The 19,930-nt window shown below is 36.2% G+C and overlaps 2 protein-coding genes across 2 annotated transcripts; one reads left to right on the top strand and one right to left on the bottom strand.

Annotated features, from left to right (window-relative positions):
* The first annotated feature begins 447 nt into the window (after window positions 1-447).
* Window positions 448-882, top strand: LOC26528035. The gene has a single exon (XM_015165320.3). It carries the CDS (start codon window positions 473-475, stop codon window positions 833-835), a length of 363 nt encoding a protein of 120 aa, XP_015020806.1. The 5' UTR covers window positions 448-472; the 3' UTR covers window positions 836-882.
* Window positions 883-15,266: 14,384 nt separating this feature from the next.
* Window positions 15,267-15,656, bottom strand: LOC6576696 (30S ribosomal protein S5). The gene has a single exon (XM_002002648.1). The coding sequence runs from the start codon at window positions 15,654-15,656 to the stop codon at window positions 15,267-15,269; it is 390 nt and encodes a 129-aa protein (XP_002002684.1).
* Between the last annotated feature and the right edge of the window lie 4,274 nt (window positions 15,657-19,930).

Genomic DNA, 19,930 nt, shown 5'->3' with positions numbered 1-19,930 from the left:
ATATATTATAAGCAATTCAGCAAGTAGTATAAACCTATCTCCTTCATGCCAGAATCTTGTTAAAATTATTCCCAGCAAAACAACATAACTTTTTATTTATTTTTTAACTCACTATAAATGGTTTATTTAACGAGAACAACAGCTCAATAACAAAATTAAAACATTCCCCTAATAATCATCACTTCCCCTTCTTTCCTAGAGAGCAAGAAATTATAAAAACAACTGCTAAAATATTTAAACGTAACAAACAGCGAAATGTCAATACAATTTGTTTTTTTTATTTTATTTTTTGTTTTTTTTTTTTTTTTTTATATATTTGAGTTAATCGCTCGCGTTTAAAATTTGGCAATATCAAATGCCAAGACAGCTGCCTAAACATTGCAAAATCTTTCAGCAATTAAGCTAAGCTATATAAACTCAGCAAAATGCCTAAAATTCATCAATCTATTTGAGAAGTTTGAGATTCGCTAAGATGGTATCAAATTCTATAATAATTAGCTGCGCCGTTTTGGCAATAATTTTCGTTGCTTACCTGCCGTTGGGTGACGCGGTCACCTGTACAGTGGAGCCCGATAATGTAGACTGTGTCGACTGCCTCGAGCCCATTAATATTGACAATTCCGAGTGCATCGCTGAGGACTATGAAGACGACGACGCTTTGGCAACACGTCGTCCGCCCAGGTGGGACCGACCTGGTAGGCGACCAGGCAGGAGGAGGCGTGGTCCAGGGCACGGACACAGACACGGCCACAGGCAGAATCGTCAGCCGCAAACTCTGTTGGGTCGCATTCTGCAAAAGAAACTAAGTATTATAAATGGAATAAAACAGGGTTAAGACGGTATAGGAATAAGGGAAAAGCTAAAGAATAAATCTCAGCAAAATACATAAAAGCAAAAAAAAAAAAAAAAAAAAATTTAATAATTCTATATTTCAAAATATTAAATAATATATTTTTTGGGCAATTCATGACATATGGGTTAGATGGAATATTGATTATGGAAGGCCTTAATCCAGAGCCAAAGATACGCTACAAAAGGCATAGCGTTTATTTATTTATTTATTAAAAAGTTAGCATTAGTTTTTATTTATTATATATACATATATATTTAAATACATATAAATTTATAATAATTATAATGAATATATTTTTTAGAGAGGAACCAATAGAGGACATATAATAGAAGCCATAATATACGTTATGAGTTGAGAGCACAGAAGAATATTACAAGTAACCCTACAACACTCTGATTAGACAAGTAGAGCACAGCTCAGCCGAGCAAATACGAAGCTCACTAGTCCTTAAGAGTCCTTATTAGAAGATCGATTTCTGTTCGCCGTTGAGCAGAAAACAATGCCGATCAATTCTTAGAGATAAATAATGGTTTCTAAAATATTCTCATTTATATCCCATACTACAATTAGTTTAATTTTATATTGAGACACAGTGCCCCTTATTTACAGCGATTTTCATTTAATTTTCAACAATCCTATCGCATCGATTATCAAAATCACGTGCAATTAGTGAGTGCACAGCCATGCAGCCTGTATATCAAATGATATCCTATTAGCCACACGCCTGCTCGAATGCAGCTGCCTCAGCTGGCAACCCTTTTAGAAGGCTTCTATTGCTCTGCGCTTCATGCAGACATCTGCGTTTAATGCACTTTTGTCTAGCCGTTTTCTAGCCAGAAAATCCCAGTAAAGCCACAGAGCTGCATGGATCATATATATGTAATATATACATATGTATGTATGTGTGTACGTAAGTACGTAGCTGGCACGTTAGAGGGAGTCAGTTATCAATGGCGCCAACTGTTGCCAGGCCCGGACTGAAGCTAACTGCCAAGCTTACTAATTTTAAGGATTCCCCCTCCCTGCTCCGGCCCCACCGACTGCTGTAAGCTTCAACTGGTAGCAAGCAATGCCAATGCCATTGCCAAACTGTTTTGCCATTTTCTATTGCGTGTCGCGTCTGCCAAAGTCTGTTGTTGTTATACCCATTTTAAAGCGTTAAGCAGGGTAGATTGGTTTGCCGGTATATACGTAAATAAATAATTTAAAAAAAAAAGATTAATAAAAATAAAATAAAAGAAATAATAAGTTAATAAATTAAAAAAATAAATAAGATAAATACAATTAATAAATTTGAAAAAAAACACACATATAAAAAATAAATAAAATAATTTTAAAAAAAGATTAAATTAAATCAATAAATTTAAAAAAATTTTAAAGTAAATAATATAAATATAATAAGTAAATAAAATAATAAGAATTTTGTGAGAATTATTATGGTATAAATTTTATCTGAATTAGCTAAATTGTATTGTATTAGGTCGATTTGTTATGTTCGTCAGTATTTTTTTTTTTTTTTGTAATTTCTTTTTTAAAATACCTTTTTAGTATTTTCTTTATTTAATATTTAGCTGGATTAAATATAGTGAACATATGATTAGATTTTGTATAGTATTAGCATAAGGAATAGGAAACATCAAGTTTGCTATGTTGATTGGTGAAATAAACTTTCTTAACTAATAAGATATTGATTGTTAAATTGTTAGCTTAATAATACATCTCCTTGATATAATTCCCCACAATATTGGCTGATTAGGTATATTCATTATCTATATTTTGTATTAATATTTATTTTTATTAATATTTACTTTTGTTTCTATGGATTTGATCTACAATCAGCATTGATTGCATTCATCGAAGGAATCTGAAGAGGTTAGAGTAACTACTAGTCGGTCCCTTCCAACACTTCAGCACTTTTACTTGCTGCTGGCATTGTGGCCTGACTTTTCAGAGTCATTGCCAATATGTCGAGCTACTGCCGCGACTCCTGCTGCTGCTGCTCCTGCTTCTACTGCTGCTGGTAAACTGCTGATAATTAATATTTTATGCACACGTCTGCGTTGATTTCTATCTTTATTGTTGTTTGTCTGCCATCGCTTCGTCCTGGCTACGGCTTTAGCCTTGTCGTTCGCTTCATTTCATTTTTCTTTTTTTTTTTAATTCCATTTTTTTTTTTTTTTTTACTGTTGTTGCTGGCCGCTATTGTTTGCCCAGTGGCAACGCCTTTCAATGGCTTTTCAGTTGGAAAATGTCTGCACGATGCGCGGCTGCGGTTCATTACACTTTCTGTTTAGCCATCAGCCCCAAACAATCCGCTGTGTCGGTTATTAAAAGTCTATTAAAAATTCACGTTCAATGCCTTGCCGTCCCTCACTTCACTCACATTTAGCTCTATCGATGGCCCCCACATATATTTGCCATAAATTAAGTGGAAAATGTAGCCACACTTATTATACGGCATTGTGTTTACGGTTAACGCTTTATGGTCTACGGATTTCGCATTATTTTTTATCACACTCGGCAATTTGTTTGCCTTTGAGCTTTGGGCTATGGGCTGTGTATGGCAGGTTTTTTTTTTTTTTTTTTTTTGTCGTTTGGGACATGCCTTATCTGCGCTCTATGGGACTATTCAAGCCGGAAATACTTATGTGTCAGGCAGGCAGCCAGTGCCAAGTATCTTTTTAGTGTAGCTTCGATTTTCGATTTTCAATTTGAATTTTTGATGTCAGTCCATTTAAGCAGTCGCTCACCTCAACAGCAGCAACAGCAGCAGCAGCAGCAGCAGCTGACATTAGGCAGGTGTTTGGCCCCAAGCTGACAAGCATTCTAGTCTTGCTCTAGCTTTGGCTCTGGCTCTGCCATTTCCTTGTGACTGAGTGAGTGAAGTGCGAGCATCTTGTATTGCCATGCACTTTTAATTTTCTTGACTTTTACTGCCAGCAGGGAAGGGGGAGGGATAAGTGTCATGCATGTATTGAATGTCTCTGTGAGTGCTGCCTGCCAGCATGATTGACAGCTCGGTGCAAGCTAAAATAATTCCAATACTGAACGGAAATGGGCGACCGTCTAAGCAGACAAGATTATCGACACTAAGCTCTAGAGTTTCTTACTTTTTTTTTAAGTTTATATTTAATTTGAGTAAAGCTATTAATTTTGATTAGATAACTATTTAGATCAGCTGTCAGTAATAAACATAAAATTGTTACAGGCCATAAAAGAGGCATTTCAAATCTTGAAGGTTCTTTAGGTAGGTTCTTTAAATGGGTATATAGTTTTTTGGAGTGTACCGAACACAAGCTATCTAAATCATAATTTATGATTTATCTTGAAGGTTCCTTAATGTATACCATTTTTACTGGATATGTAGTGCTATAGTGCCTGTAATACTAGTTATATAAAGCATAATTTATTCTTAATTTATTCTCTGTTCACGTGCCATTTGTCATGCTGAATACATAGTTTATTATAATTATTACTATATATTTTTTATTATAATAAAAACAAAAAATGATAAAAAGGAAAAATTAAATCACAATTAAATTCAAATTTAAATAAAATCCAAACAAGCACAATTGATAAACAATTCTTAACACTTAATCGATAGAAACGCCAGATAATACATAATTTTAATAATTTTAATGATTTAATTTAAAAAGTCGAAAGCCCCAGTTGACAGTGCATAATTTGAAGTTAATAGTAATTTGATATTAATTCTTGTTTCTAATAAATAAATAAATTTATAAATTATATTTTTGTAATAATTATATAAAGTATAATATATGTATATGAATTTAAACCGACTTTATGTGCCACAAGTGTTCTCTAATCAAGATAAGAAGGCAGAAGCTCTCGTGAAAGTAGAAACTTTAAGAGAGGAACGCGAACGATAAGCCTCTGCAAGAGCCCTAAAGAGGTTCCAGTTTAATGAGGGAATACCGAACAGTGGCACCAAGAGAGAGGAAGCTCTTTAGTCGGCAGCAAATTCAGCTCAATACGCTCAGAGGGACTATCTGATTGAAGACTTCACTTGCCTTAACCAGAATAAAATAATTATATATAAATATGCATAGAGCAAAATTGTTTTTAAATATATGTAGCTCACGACTAAGTGTTAAAACAAATATTGCTTATGATCCTGAGAAGACAGAGATGACCAGGTTCTCTTTCACGCTCTCTAGTGAAGCATAGTTTCTATCGCTATGAATTCGGATAAATTTATGCGTCGATTCACGATAGAGTAGCGGAGCTTGTTAAATATTTAAACAGCTGAATATTAACAATAATTAAAACATCTTCTGACTCACTATTGTTGACAATAGCAATAGTTATAGCTGTGTGCCCAAAATAGTTTCTTCACTCATTGAGTTTTCATACTCAAATTTTGAAGGTCGTATTTAGTCTATGTTACTTATTTTATTATTGACATTTCTCAGTGTGTATTTTTAGTTCCTATATGTTGTTTGTCATCTTGCCATGCACCTCAGATGTCTTACAAGGAATTTCTAGCTTTGATTGACTTCAAGTCAAAATATATCGTTTAGAAATTGAGAAATTTCCCTGTTCGCATGTGCTGCTCAGATTCTTTTTAGTACACAGCTGGTCCATTAGGTCGTCATGCATCATTGTTGTCGTTGCTATGTGGTTATTCCCTTCGGGGAAATCAAACACGATTCTTTGACTAAATGTTTTCCTTCTTACAGTCGCTGCTGCTGCTGCTGCTGCTGCTGCTGCTTGGCTCTCCTTGGCAAATGTCGTTTAATTGTGCTCGACTGTAAACACGCATAGAAGATGAAGAAGAAGCAGCAGGCGAGCAGAGCTGCAGAGCGCATTGCATGCGTGGAGACAATTTTCGTTGGAAAAACGCAGAAGGCAAATGTTTAAATAGTTTACTTGAGTACGCCTTGTGTCCCCATCTAGTTACTTATTGATCGCCTCGCGTTGCCTTGGCTCGAATTCAAATAGCTGCATTAAATTTTAATTATATATTTCTTTAAATTTCCTCCCTCTCTCTCTCTTTCACTCTCTTTGTGTGTTTAGGGAGCTGACAAAACAAAGACTTAGTTTCATATTTCATGGGTCGCAGCTCGGCTCTTTGCAGAGTTTTCAATTGTTTTACTGCGTTTCACATTATTTGACAAATTGAACAATGAGTTGGGAAAAGATTGGAAGGGGTGCGAGTAAGACTGTGTGTGTGTGAAAATTAATGTTAATTGGCGTTTTATTGATTCTTTGATCAGTATCGAAATAGAGATAGAGAGAGAGGGAGAGGTATACAGAGAGAGAGAGAGAGAGAGAGAGAGAGTGCGCGCCTCGGGAACTGAGCCACATGTCGAGCAATTGTTCGGCTGTTCTGGAGAAAAACCACTTGAAGGCGACGCTACTGTCGGCTAATGTGAAATATGGCACCAAACTAACAAAAGCGACCCCTACACACTTGAGATCATGAATTTTTAATGGGTACAGCAACCGAGGTCCTGCCAACTCCTGTCCCGGCGCAGCCCTGGCACACAGCCAGGCCGCGGCGCCCCCAGCGATAATAATGACAATGATTAGTGTTAAACGCGCCGCGTGCGCCATTTTCTATAGCGAAAGCAAAAGAAAAATATGTTTTCTTAATAGTTTTCAAGGCTCCACGACGGGTCGGTCGTTTCACAAAATGTCCTGGCGCCTATGCGCCTTTGTCTCTTTGTTTTTGTCAACGCTGCATAATTAGACGACTGTCCCCATACCAACTCCGTCCCTCTCTCTCTTACACACGCTCGCTCTCTCTCTCCCTCTCTGTGGGTGTGTATGTGTAATGTGCTGTCGACATTTTAGGTTATTTATTTCGGGCCACGCACTGCGCTAAATTGCTGTACATTCGAGCAGATATGGACAGCGTAGAGCCAGGACAAAACCAAGTTGGACACACTCTTGAAGGATGGCTCATGCTTCGCTAGTAACGCTAATGCTAATGGACTAGTTGGGCACGCTTATCAGCTGCGACTGTGTTTGTTTAGCTCTGCATGCGCCTTGCATTTGGTAAAATATGACACTAATGTCAGCCAGAGTCTGGCAAGTGTGTCATATGTGTAGATCGCCCGATAACGAAATTACACTTTCTATTATTTCTTTTTGTATACCCTGAAGCAATTCTAAATGAGTTTTTTGGTATGTTGGGATTATGAGAGTGCATGTTACTAGCTGAGGGAGGCGTGGCAGGCCCATCAAGTATTTATATTCCTGATTAGGAGTACGAGCTGAGTCGAACCAGTCCTGTGTGTCTTGGTGTATAAATGCAGATTATATTAGTGATCTTCATTATCGAATAAAGTTTATGATTTAATTAAAAAATATAATTAACTTACTTAATTTAAAAAGAGTTTTGAATTAGTTAAAAAATTTATAATTTTCTTAAATTTTTTAACTAATTCAAAATTAAGTTAAGCGTAAAAATTAAGTTACATTTATATTAACTAAAATAAAACAAAAATAATATATATTTTTTTATTTTACATAATAATTTTTTTATTTTGCATTAAAGTGAATAATAAAATTGTGAACTACAATTAATTAACTTTCTATATTATATAAAAATAAATATTCAATTTAATTTATATTAACTTAAAATAAACGGAATCATGAATTTTAAACTAGACATTAAATTGAATAATACTTTTAATTAAATTAAATTAATTTAAATTAAATAGAATTACACATTTTGTAAAAAATTTCACAATAATTAAAAAGCACATAGCTAAACTTAATATAAATTGTATCTAAAAATGTAAGATTAAATTTAATTTTTAATCATAGCATATATCAGAATTCTGAAAGGGTTCCTTGAAAAAATATAGTGATTTTGAGATTTTGATTTGTTTGTGTAGATAAAATTATTTTTATTTATTTTATGTTTAATATTAAAGCATCTTCTTTTTGGCATCCAGCGTTATCTTTGCTTTATTTCATTTCACATTTTGAGCAGTTTCTTAACCGCACTCAGCTTTCAGCTTTTGAATGCCATATCGAGTCGCTATCGCCGGGCGCTCTGAGCCGAGCTGAACTTTGTTCAATTTACCCTCGACTGTTTATCAATTGGCAGGCAAGCTGCGCCTCTTTTGTGGGCATCTCTCTTGCTGATATGTCCACTTCATTAAGTTGGCCAGGCCTGCCGGCCGCCTGCCACTTCAAAGACGGGCTCGTATCTGTGGCCACTTTTCTGCTGACCGGCATTGACTGTGTTTTGTAAGACCCGCACCTTGACAACAAAAGGCCGCTTTGAGGCTGGAAACAGGATGGTAAAGATGGCCATGGACGGGCTAAATAGTGGGCATGGGGCGCAAACCAATCAGCGGAACCCTTGACAAAAAAAAAAAAAAAAACAAAAGGGGTTAGGGTTCACATGAACGAAGGCGGCGGACAAACATATTCCATCATAGCAACATTTTTTGGACAGTTAAGAAAACCGCTTGTATATCAATTGAAGCGTTGTTTTCTTTTCAAGGGGCACTCGAGTTTTTCCTCTATAGAGGGCATAGACCACCGCTGCCAGCCGCCCATCTCAATCTACCATTCAGCATATTCCATTTTCATTTTCATTTTCATTTCTCCCTGCTGCGGCTGTTGCTGTCCCGCTCGATCGGCCTCAAGTGCAATTTTCAATCATGCAATTTTTTGCTCTGCATTTGCTGGCAACTGCAGCTGAGTCTCCGTTTTTCTCATTGTGCTCTCGTGCCATATGTGCCCATGTGTATGTCCTTGTCCTCTTCCTTTCTCTCTGTGTGTGTGTGCGTGTGTCAGCCACTGTCATTCATTCATGCGGCCATCTGAAGGCTTTTCATTAAAAATCGTTTAATCCACGCTATCATTTTCCCGCTGCCTTTCTCTCGTCGCTTTTTATCGCTCTCGTCCTGCTGCTGCTGCTGTCTCGTCCTGTTTGCCAATTGCTCATTGATGCAAACGTCATTTGATTGTCGTCAATGTTGCATTGACAACAACAACGCACAGGCGACGTCATCAGCAGCAGCAGCATCAGCGGCAGCAGCTAGGAGAGGAGCTGCAGCAACAGACGCAACATCAGCCCGTCAACCGGATGTGGGCTCTTCAATTTGTTTTTCATGTTTCATATCCTGTTACGACCGACGTCCCCGCACATCCCCTGCCCCACAGTCGCCTTAATGCCAGCTCGACTGACATGTGCTCTGCGGTTGTGTGCACGGCGTACTTGAAAGTTTTTTAACGCTCAGTAATTATTGGATTTGCCACGGTCCGCCTAATTATGGTGCAGCATGTGGGTGACCCAAATGAAAAAGGGAGAGCAAGAGCGAGAGAGAGAGAGAGAGAGAGAGAGAGCGAGCGAGTGTGCGTGTGCGAGTGTGGTGAAAGTGTGCAAACGTTGTCCTTGCATTAGCGCATCGTTGAACCGTGAAAATAATGGCCTCGCTCCAACTCTGACTCCGACTCCAAATTGCAGTGAAAAGCTGATACATAAGCAGCCGACACGTGGCCACTTGAGCAACTTTTTCGGGGAGTGGCGAAGGCAGAATAACTGGGCGAATTGTGTGAACTTTTCCGTTTCGAAGCTTAGCAGAAATGTGGGTCAGATTAATGCAAGATCTAAAGGCAACTCGACAACTTTGGGACATAGCAGAGCAAACCATTCATTTGAATAGAAGTAGTTTTCCCAAAAGATGAAAGATACACGAATAATAAATATATAATACTAAACAGTTTTTATCGAAGAATTTTATTCTAATACTTATTCATTTATTTATTTTTTTTTAATTACCCAAATTGCTGGTTGGCTTGATGTTCTAATATGAAAATATTGTCCTAATATTACAGACAATTCTTCAGTTCTATTAATTTAATTTACTTTTTATTCAGCTTATTTTGCTGCTTAGCTAAGTTAATATTAATTTTACAATCAATTTTGGTTTAGCGCTCCTTATTCCATTTTATCAACTATAATTTCTTCATGTATAACCTTTACGCTCTCAGCATAACTTCGCATCGTTACTTTTCTCTCATAGCCATATCTCTCTATGAAAAATTCCATATTTAATAACTGCCTTGGCATATTTCACAATCCACTTATTGTCTAAGTGGGTTTATGAAGTTAGCCCATTTAAACCAATTTGCCATCTTGCCAAGTTCCGTTTGGCATAGTTTTCCAGGCTAAGAAGACGCATTTTCCACAGCAATCATGAACATTAACCGAGCAACAAGAGCTGAGCCAGCAAAATGACAAAAGCAACAACGCACACACACACACAGATAAACAGACAAAAAACGATGCCTCATCATAGGCAATATTAACTTTTCTCGCTTCTACACCCGCTCTCCTTTCGTCACTCAAATATCAAAAGCACACCCCCAACAATTAAAGTCATTACCCGGCTATCATGTTGATAGTTGGGCTCGCAGCGAAACTCTAAGCTCCAGCAATGTCTCATGTGTCCGTTGTCAGTGTCTCTGTCTATGTCTGGGTGCCGCCCGTGTGGGCCCAACTCTCTAAGCTGCCACAAAAACTTTGGAAAAGCACCCGGCCCCCAAATGTCGCTCCAAAGTGTCAGACCGCCCGCAAAAATCCCGCCCCAAACGTTTAGCATACAATTAGCCCAAAAGGCAACGCACTGGAAGCCGCCAAGCAAAAACTTCAGTGAAAATTATTAAAATTTCTCATGTTGGTTGGGTCGTTGGCTTGCAAAAGGGTTTGACCATATGGAAATTAGCATATGATACCCATTTCGTGGGCTGGCTCATTCCCAACTCCACTGCCACCCAGGCCAGCAAGGTACACTTGGCTTTAAGCTTAAAGTCGATGCGAATTCGTGTCTAGTCATGTGGCACGAACTTTAGTGTGTGTATGAAAAAATAGAAAAAGTCGACGAGTTATGATTTTCCATTTTCTACATTTTCTTTTCGTATATATATATATAGGTTTTTTTGTCTATTTTTCCGGCTGCTGTTCTTTCGTTTTTTTCTCAGCGTAAATTTTCCACCTTTTACACATTTTACTTCCATTTGATTAGATCGGCTTTTTAGGGCGACACGTGCGCCGCATGCAGGAGGCAGCAGCGGCAGCAACGCCTCGCATCCTGTTTTGTTTTCACGACTCCGCCTTCTGAATTGTGTTGCCCATACACTTTCCGATGAAGGTTGATCAAATTGGTATTGCTCGGGTAAATTTTCGTAAAAATTGAAGAGATATAGAGAAGAGACTCGTTAGACTCGACTAGTTCAGCATGGATTTTACCATATGCAAGATTGAATCATATATATGTATATATTGTATATATATAAAACGATCTTTTAAATTAAAAAATTTGTTTTTTTTTCATAAAAAATAATTTGCGTTTTGGTATTAAAATGTATTCAACTAGTCCGAAATTGAATTAATAATTTTCCCATAGTCAAATGCATTTTAAATTGATTGAATACTCTTATTTATTAAATTTTATTAAATTTAAATTAACAAGAACTCCCTATTTTTATTAATTCATTAAGTGATCTTAATTTTCGAGTTAGTAATAATGAAGGCATAAAATAATGCGAATGATGTAATGATGAAACAATTAATTTTTCAGCTAGTTTTAGACGAGCTAAGGATCTGTTCACGTCTTGATTCAAAAGGCTTTATATACACTTTATTATTTTTGATAAGCTATTCTTTGCTGAATTTTATTAAGGTATATATATATATATCTATATATATATTTTTTTTTTTTTATGCTGCACAATTTGTTAATATATTATATATCAGATTATATATGTCTTTACCTAATTTGTAATATTTAATTGTCATAATAATTTGATATCTTCCTAAATATTTAAATATTTGCATAATTTCATTCAATTTCAATAAATATTCAATTATTATTTAAATATTACATTTTTTATTTTTATTTTACTACATCTTTTCATGTGTCATATGTCATAGATAGCGTATAGCTTAGTCGGCCAACAGCGTGCAAAGCTCGACATTTTGGAATATATATATATATTTTTTTTATAGAAATTCGCACGCTCATCGTTTGAGAGTTTTAAGGCTTATCAGGCAGGCAGGCAACTTTGTCATAATCAACATCAAACAGGCTCGCTGCTGGCATCATGAGCAGCAGCTATTATTATCCGGTATCCGCACATACAGCCCTCAATGCGTCACTTTCCACAGGAGGCTCGTCTAATCAACGCGCTTAAAATCGACCGAAAAGGATGTCATCAGCAGCAGCAACAACAACAACAGCAACAACAACAGCAACAACAGCAGTTGCAGCTGCGGCTTGTTGTCTGTTGATTAAAATTTGTTTGTCATTTCGATAAGGTACGAAGTTTTAGTGTCCAATCCGGCCAGGCAGTTCAATAACCCAGCCCCGGCTGCTGTGCTCTATCTGCTTCTCGCTGAGCCTGCATCTCCAATGAGGGGCTGTAAGTGCTCATCGGTTCAGTTTTTATGTCATGTTTGAATGTTGTTTTTCCTTTTGTCCTCCCCCTCTTTCTGCCTCTCGTCTTTATTTTTTGTTTGTAATTCTCTGCTTCATCTCTTTCTAGTCTTGTACTAAACCACAGAGCTTTAATTTGGCTTTTGCTTTTTATGCTCTTTTATTCTTTTTTTTTTTTTTTTTTTTTTTTTCTGACACCTTTCAAGAAAGCAAACAACAACAACAACAAGAAAAACTCAAAAATAAAATGCCTGAGGGCGAAACACATCATTAGACAACACTTTGTGGGTGATTTTTAAGTATTAAGGGTGAGCAAAAATACGTGAATTGGGGTGTATTTAATTTTCAGATTTTATGGATGCTCAACTGAAATTCAAGAAGCACTTATTTCGATTAGAAGCTCACCAAAAAGCTGCATAAGTAACATTTTTGAATTGTTAATTTTTGCAACAATAAATAAATAAATAAAGGTAATTTGCATATGATAAATAAGAATTTTAAACAAAAAAAAAAAAAAAAAAAAACAAAAAAAAAAATAAATAATATATCTGAAATAAAAATATCTAGATATACATATACATATATAATTAATTTTTATTATTGAGACATAATTTATTAAAATTATGAATACTATAGAAATATCTATAATTATATTTTTGACATTATGGATGCCTGATTAAATATATTTTTATTTATAATTATATTACTATTTTAAATATTTTTTTATACATATATTATACCTTTTTTGAAAATGAAAATGAAAAAAAAATTTAAAAAAAAAAAAAAATTTAACATTAAAATTAAAAATATTACTAATATTTATATAATAAAAGATAAATTAATATTTATTATATAATATATATTATATTATTTATCTACATTATTTTTTTAGCTCAATGCAAAATATCAATAGTAAAACAAATTTATTTCAAGCTCTAACTTAGCTTTAAAATATTTTGTACGTAAAATATCATTTCCATAAGGCAACCGTTGGCTTTCTCTCAATATTTGAACGTATCAATTGCTTGAGTTGACACACTTGAGATTTCAGTTCACTTGACAAACATTTCCGTCTTTTGTGTGTAGCTCAGCTTCCTCCCTTTGACTCCTCCACCTCCGTCAAACTCATCAATGACATCACCTTTGCAAGAAATATTTATATATATATATATATATATATATATATATATTTTCGCATAACTTGATTCCTCGATATGTCTTTTTAATGTGTCGTGATTTTTTCTTTACATTTTACTTGAAGTATAGATTTTTATTTTTAATTCACTTTTTTTTTTTTTTTTTTTTTTTAAGCTCATCAGATTGAGCTTTATTTCTTCTGCATATTTTTGAGTCTCGTCAAACGTTTAGCATATTCTCTTTGTGCTGATTTTTAGCTACTGCTGCGCATTTGTTGGTGAGCCGTGTACTGTGTTCTCTTATTCTTCCTCTTCTACTTGCTGGTTGTTGCTCCCATTGTTGTTGTTGTTGCTGTGCTCATTTTAACTACAAACAGCGCAGACAATCACAGTCGCAGGATAATACCAACAACGCAGCCAGCTTTGCTCCATTAACAAAAACAACAACAGACAGCAGAAGCTTCGCATAATTCCATGTAGACTTTGGGCTAAAATGGTCTCAGGCATGACGCTTGACTGGGGCAGGGGCAGGACAGGGCTGGGGCAGGGGCTTACGCGCTTGCTTGGGGAGCAGAAGTGGCAACGCAGTCTGGTTTATAATGCGCGCCACTTCACTACGCTTATTATTTGTAGCATACTTATTGGGTGGGTGGCTTTTTAAATATGCATAAAGAAAAGCATAGCCCACATCTCGGCGTTGTCTGCGGCCTGCAAGGGACTGTGCTGAAGTTGGGGCTCACATATTTGTCTGGGGCTTTGCATTATGCGTTGCGATGTCGCCTTCTCCTCTGCCCCGCCCAGCCGCCCTCACCGCTGCTGCTCTCTTTGGCGTGCTGTTTTTCTTCGCTGTTTTCACCTGGCGGCGTCTTTTCTCTTGCCGCTTTATTTAGCTTATTAAAATTTCACTTCATTTTTCGCTTCTTCTTGTTTTTTTTTTTTTTTTTCTTTTTCGCTTGCTTCTGTGATTTCTTTTCGCTCTTTTGCAGCCACGTGAAATGTATATGATACGCCATGCACTCGTAATTATGTCAATTTTTTCGACTTTGAACTGTGATTACATTTTTCGACGACTGCCTTTTGACTGATATTTGACATCTGATTGGACCATTTAGTCAATTGCTAGTTGCTCCCAAGGGGCGCACGCTTTGAAGCACTTTTCATTTTATATTCAATTTGGGCAACAGTTTTCTCTTTTTCTCCTATTTTCCTTAATTATTTTTGGTCTTCTATGTATAATACAGAATATATTATTTGTTGGTAAATATTTTACCAGTATTTCAATAAATCTGATTTTAACTGAATATAGGAAACTGAAATGGAATGAATGAACTTTATTTATAAATTCTAATTGAGCTTGCTAAAATTATTATATTTATTATTATTTTATTATATAATTGACTTAATCAATAATATATATTAGTCAATAAATAATATTAGTAGTAGTATTAATTTATTTTCCTTTCATTATCTAAATTCATGAGATTCGTAAAGGAAAATTGTTAGGACCTTGAGAATTTAATTGGATGCTGTGGAAAGGCGAAATAAGACGCAATTCTAATTGAATAATTTATCTAACTTGAAGCTTTTTCTTTAACAATTGAGAATCACCTAGATCAGATTTTTTATACCTACCAAAAATACTTTAAAAAAAATATCATTAAAAAATATATTAAATTTGTATTTGATATTATGAAAATCAAGTAGAAGAGCCTGGGAAATATTTCAATTTTGCAAAGCAAATTTTCGAAATAAATTTAGGAAACCCCGCACAAAATAAATCTCAAAAACCTTTCAATAATCATCAAATTCATTTATTCAAAATATTAATTTGTTTCGCCTGTCAAGGATCTGTTTTTAGCCGCGGCCAAAGCGTCTATCGCCACGCCTGCCACCACGCCAGCCCCCGCGTCCTCCACGACCGCCACGCCCACCTCGGCGACCTCCACGCCCACCGCGGCGACCGCCACGACCTCCACGTGGACGACGGCAGGGACAATCATCATCGTCAGCATCGGCATCATCATTAGCCACAGTTGACTCGGCAGCCGGCGGGGCTTGCGTCGTGATTGGCTCCACTGTAGTTAGAGGCGCACACTCGGGATCGGCTTCATTTGCTGCAAGAGTGCAGTCAATGCAGTTGGCATCGGTGGGTGCCTCTGCACAGGTGACTGCCTCAGCGCACGGCAGGTGGGCAACAAGTATGGCCAAAAGGGCGCAGCTCAAAGCAATTGTAAAAGCTCTCATCTTGTCGATTCAGGAATGATGTAGATTTGGCCAAAACAATTTCTTTTTATAGCAACTCCCGGCCCTACGCGCTGGTAAGGTCAACACAGATGTGCTCACAATATATTTGTCAAAGACATATAAAGTTTGTTAGCATTTTAGAGCTAACGCCACAGTTATTGTTTATTGAGCAAATTTATTTGTTTTATAAGACTGTTGCAGTGCTTAAAAACCGCCTTGGTATTTTATTTAAATATTAATTACTTCAAAAATATATATAATATATTATTTATTAATATAGTTTGCTTAACTGACGAAAGAGCTAAATAAATTTAAATAATCAATAGGATATATAAATAAAATTCCATTAATTACTGCTAAAAATACAGCTAATGAATTTAACATTATATTTTTATTTTTAAAGCCTATTAATTGTGTTGCGTATATATAAGAAAATGTTGCTCTATAGTCGTATAGTATCCAATTAAAATATACACTACATGAACATAAAAATACCTAAAATGTAAATCCCTTTTCTTCCCATCTAAATGAAGAGTAACCCGAGCTCTTGATAGCGTTTTTCATGCTCATGCAAAATGTTTGACTTTCCATGATTATGCGTAAGAAAAGTATAAAAGAGTTGATGTGCACTCATACGTACAGACCCTTGCAACATGTATGAACATGTTTGTGTCTGTATGCGATCCTCCCATTCCTTCAATTTTTCCGTTTTCTTCTTCTGTCTAGTTTATAAATTCAAACAAACAGAAAGTGCAGGATCGACTGGATGGTATCTGCTGATCTCGATAAAGTCTCTGGAAGTCTGTCTACCGCGTGAAGCCAACCACACCTACTTCAACCTGTTACATACACTATCAACAAAACAATAATACCCTACATCCATTTTCTATGTATTTAGAGTATTCATTCTTCGAGCTTAAACAAATTGTATGCTTAGCTCTTAATATTTAATCAGCTGTCGCTTGAACCAGATAAACCCAAAATAAAACATTTCAAATCAAAAAATTACCGCGTAAATAAGCCAACATCCGTTAAACAATTGACGTCAGAATCGCTGCACATCAAGTTTAGAATTGGTTGAGATATTACGCCAAGTTTTATTGAGTCGATTGCATCGATTGCCAAACTGCACGTAACTCCACATTTATGCTCAACACAGAGACAGACACAGACACAGGCACAGCCATGGAAAATGTCATAATTTTCTAGACCACGCTCATTAAGAGTGAGAACTGCAGAGGCGAACATCAATGAGCGGCAATTGGAGCGCCATCAAAGCCATAACATGAACACAAAACCCCAAAAGACATTGACTAATAACTTATTTATGAACCCTCGGTTTATTGTTATGACTATGAGCCAGGCAGGCAGAGGTATACAAGCGCCTGCCCAGAGAACAACAATAAATACACGCTAAACTTTTCAATATTGATAAACTTTTTCTACAGAACGAAAGCAAAAAGAGAGACAACAAAAACAAAAAGAAGAAGAGAAAATAAAAGACAGCAAATAAAAAACAAATGAAGTACAGAAAAACACAAACGGCAGCCGCTTCCGCTGGCCGCCATAGCACCGGAAATAGCTGCATGCACACACACGCACACATATATGGACACACTCACACACACACACATATGGACACATGAACAAAAAAAGCTGGAGACAAATGCCATTTACAATTTCTGCACATAAAGCCGCTTAAGCAGCACTCTGTCTGCCTGTCTCGCTTGCTCCTCGCATGCTCTAGCTGCCTGCCGCCCCACGATCCACGCCCACTTCGACATGTAATTTGTTTTTATGTCTGCCCATATACGTGAGATAACGCGACGAGAGCTGAGCTCTTTTCTTGCTTCCTCTTTCTAGTCGTTGTTGTTGTTGTTGTTGTTGTTGCTGTTGTCGCTGCTGTTGTATTCCTTCGATTAACATTGGCAACACTCAAATGGCGACTGTGCAGGTGGGCGTGGCAAGGGCATGGGCCATGGGGTATGGGGCATGGGGCATGGGGCACGGGGCATGCCATTCAACCCAAACAACAAGTGGCAGACGCTGCGACGACGATGACGACGAAGAACTGCCAACTGCCAACTGGCCCTGGCCCTGGCTGTGAATTCCATATATAATTTTTGCCTCCTTTTTGGCTGCTCGCAGAGCAAAGTGAAAAATATCCTTGCCGCGCTGTGTTGCATTTGAAATTGTTCGGTAAAAAGCAAACGGGCCGAGCGTATTGAACGGGCAAAGTTTTGAAAAACTGCCGGGCCGCACTCGGAGTCGGTTGAGCAAAAGTTTACAGCTGAAGGGGCTGCTGGGGGCCAACTTCGGTTCGACTGCGGGTCTTGAGCGCATTTTGACATTAATGGAAGTGTTTTTTTATTTTTTGCCTTTTCTTTTTTTTTTTTTTTTTTTTTTTTGAGCTGTCGGAAATACAATATATATTAATATTGGCAGACGTGTTTAGTTTTAAATGGCAGACTTCCATTTTCTCTAATTTTTTCATTTTGTATTCTACAGAGAATTTAAACGTCTGGCTGAGCGGGTTTCGCTGGCTTAGCTCTCAGACGTTGTCAAATTGCTTGAAAAGCTTGGCCAAGCAATTCGTTTTATTAAAAAAATCTCCATTTCTCAAGCGTGCAAACTGCATTGAAGATAAATATAAAATTTTATTTACTTAAATTTATTAATAAGTATTTGAAATACGCCATTACAAATTGAATGGTGAAGGGGTGGATTTAGGGTGGAGGTGAATTATAATAAAAACCGAAATTCTATTAAGTACATATAAATCTACATTTAAAATTTGGTGACTCTAGCTAAAAAAAAAGTGATATAATTTATTTGTAACGTCTTTATAAGTATTTATTGATTTAATATTATACATGTGTATCTTCCACATGTGAACTTCCTTCATGGCATATACACAAGTATATATCAGAATATATTCGAGTGCCCTGATAACAAAATTTTGGCAATTCTGGTGGCTTTGAGTTTGGTCTGGTTATCCATTTAAAGATTATATGATTGACAGGTCTACAAAATTATTTACAGAGAAAGCTCCTAAAAAATACTAATTTACAATGTCTTAAAAATTAAAAAAAAAAAAAAAAAAAATATATATATATATATATATATATATATATATATATATATATATATATATATATATATATATATATAATAAAATAAATATTTAAAAAATAAATTAATAAAATATACGAAATAATGACAAAGAAAAAAGAATACAGTTATGAAGAAGCGAGTAGCATATAAAAGTGATTGCAGTGGACAGCGAAACTATGTGGACGAAAATAGACTGCGAATGACTTAGCGATTGATTTAAAAAATAAATAAAAAATAAAAAAATAAAAAATAAAAAAATTCATTTCAGACCAATAACTCTATTTCCTTAAGCCAGTTACATATTTTAGTATTTTAAAACATTAAAAACAATATTGATTACCTGGCATATTCACAGTTGCTTCTTTTATGTTTCAGATTACTCCGAAACTTAATCAAGCTAAAAAATTGGGTCACCGGTGCATTGAAAGCATTCGCATAATTGTTTATTCATTATGCTATCCCTTTTTTGTATATACACACAGCAATCATTGAACTTTTAAGTAGATCCAAGTAGTACATTAATTAGAGGGGTTGCTGCTGAAGAAGTAAAGTTTTTGTAGCCCAACCCCGATAGGAAAAAGTTGAAACCATTTAAAGAAACTTGAGTTCGCCTCACTTTCACTGAGTGGGAATTTGTTTTATTTGATTTGATGGTCACATTGCGTGACAGTAATTACAAAATAAATGCAAACATCTGCAGCGGATCACACAGAGACGCCCAAAGACGACACGCCAAGGCAACGAACGGGATGCGTCCCGCTCTCTCTCTCTCTCTCTCTCTCTCGCTCTTGATGCGAGAGGGTGGGCGATTGGGATTTGGTATAGAAGAAATTGGGATGTGCGTGCGTTCCACTCACTGTGTGTTTTTGTCTAGATGGTTTTGTGTATCTTTCTAGTTGTTGTTATTGTTAGTAATTCGAGTAGTAGTAGTGGTTGTATGATGCATGCAGCTCTTGATGGATTGGCATAGAATTGCAGCTAGCAGAAGGGAGAGCAGCCAGGCAGTGCAGGGAGGCAGGCGACTCGTTTAGTTGGTTTTACTGTATTCTATTACATGTGTAAGTTGCGCTTAAGTTTTCCAAAGTGCCATGTGACAAATTCGACAACAGCTGAGACCAATTGCTCAAAGTTTCACATACACGCACACACACACACACACA

The sequence above is a fragment of the Drosophila mojavensis genome, unplaced genomic scaffold, assembly GCF_018153725.1.
Source record: "Drosophila mojavensis isolate 15081-1352.22 unplaced genomic scaffold, ASM1815372v1 contig_36, whole genome shotgun sequence".
NCBI lineage: Eukaryota > Metazoa > Arthropoda > Insecta > Diptera > Drosophilidae > Drosophila > Drosophila mojavensis.
Note: the sequence above shows the minus strand (reverse complement) of the source record. Positions and strands in the feature narration are given on the sequence as shown.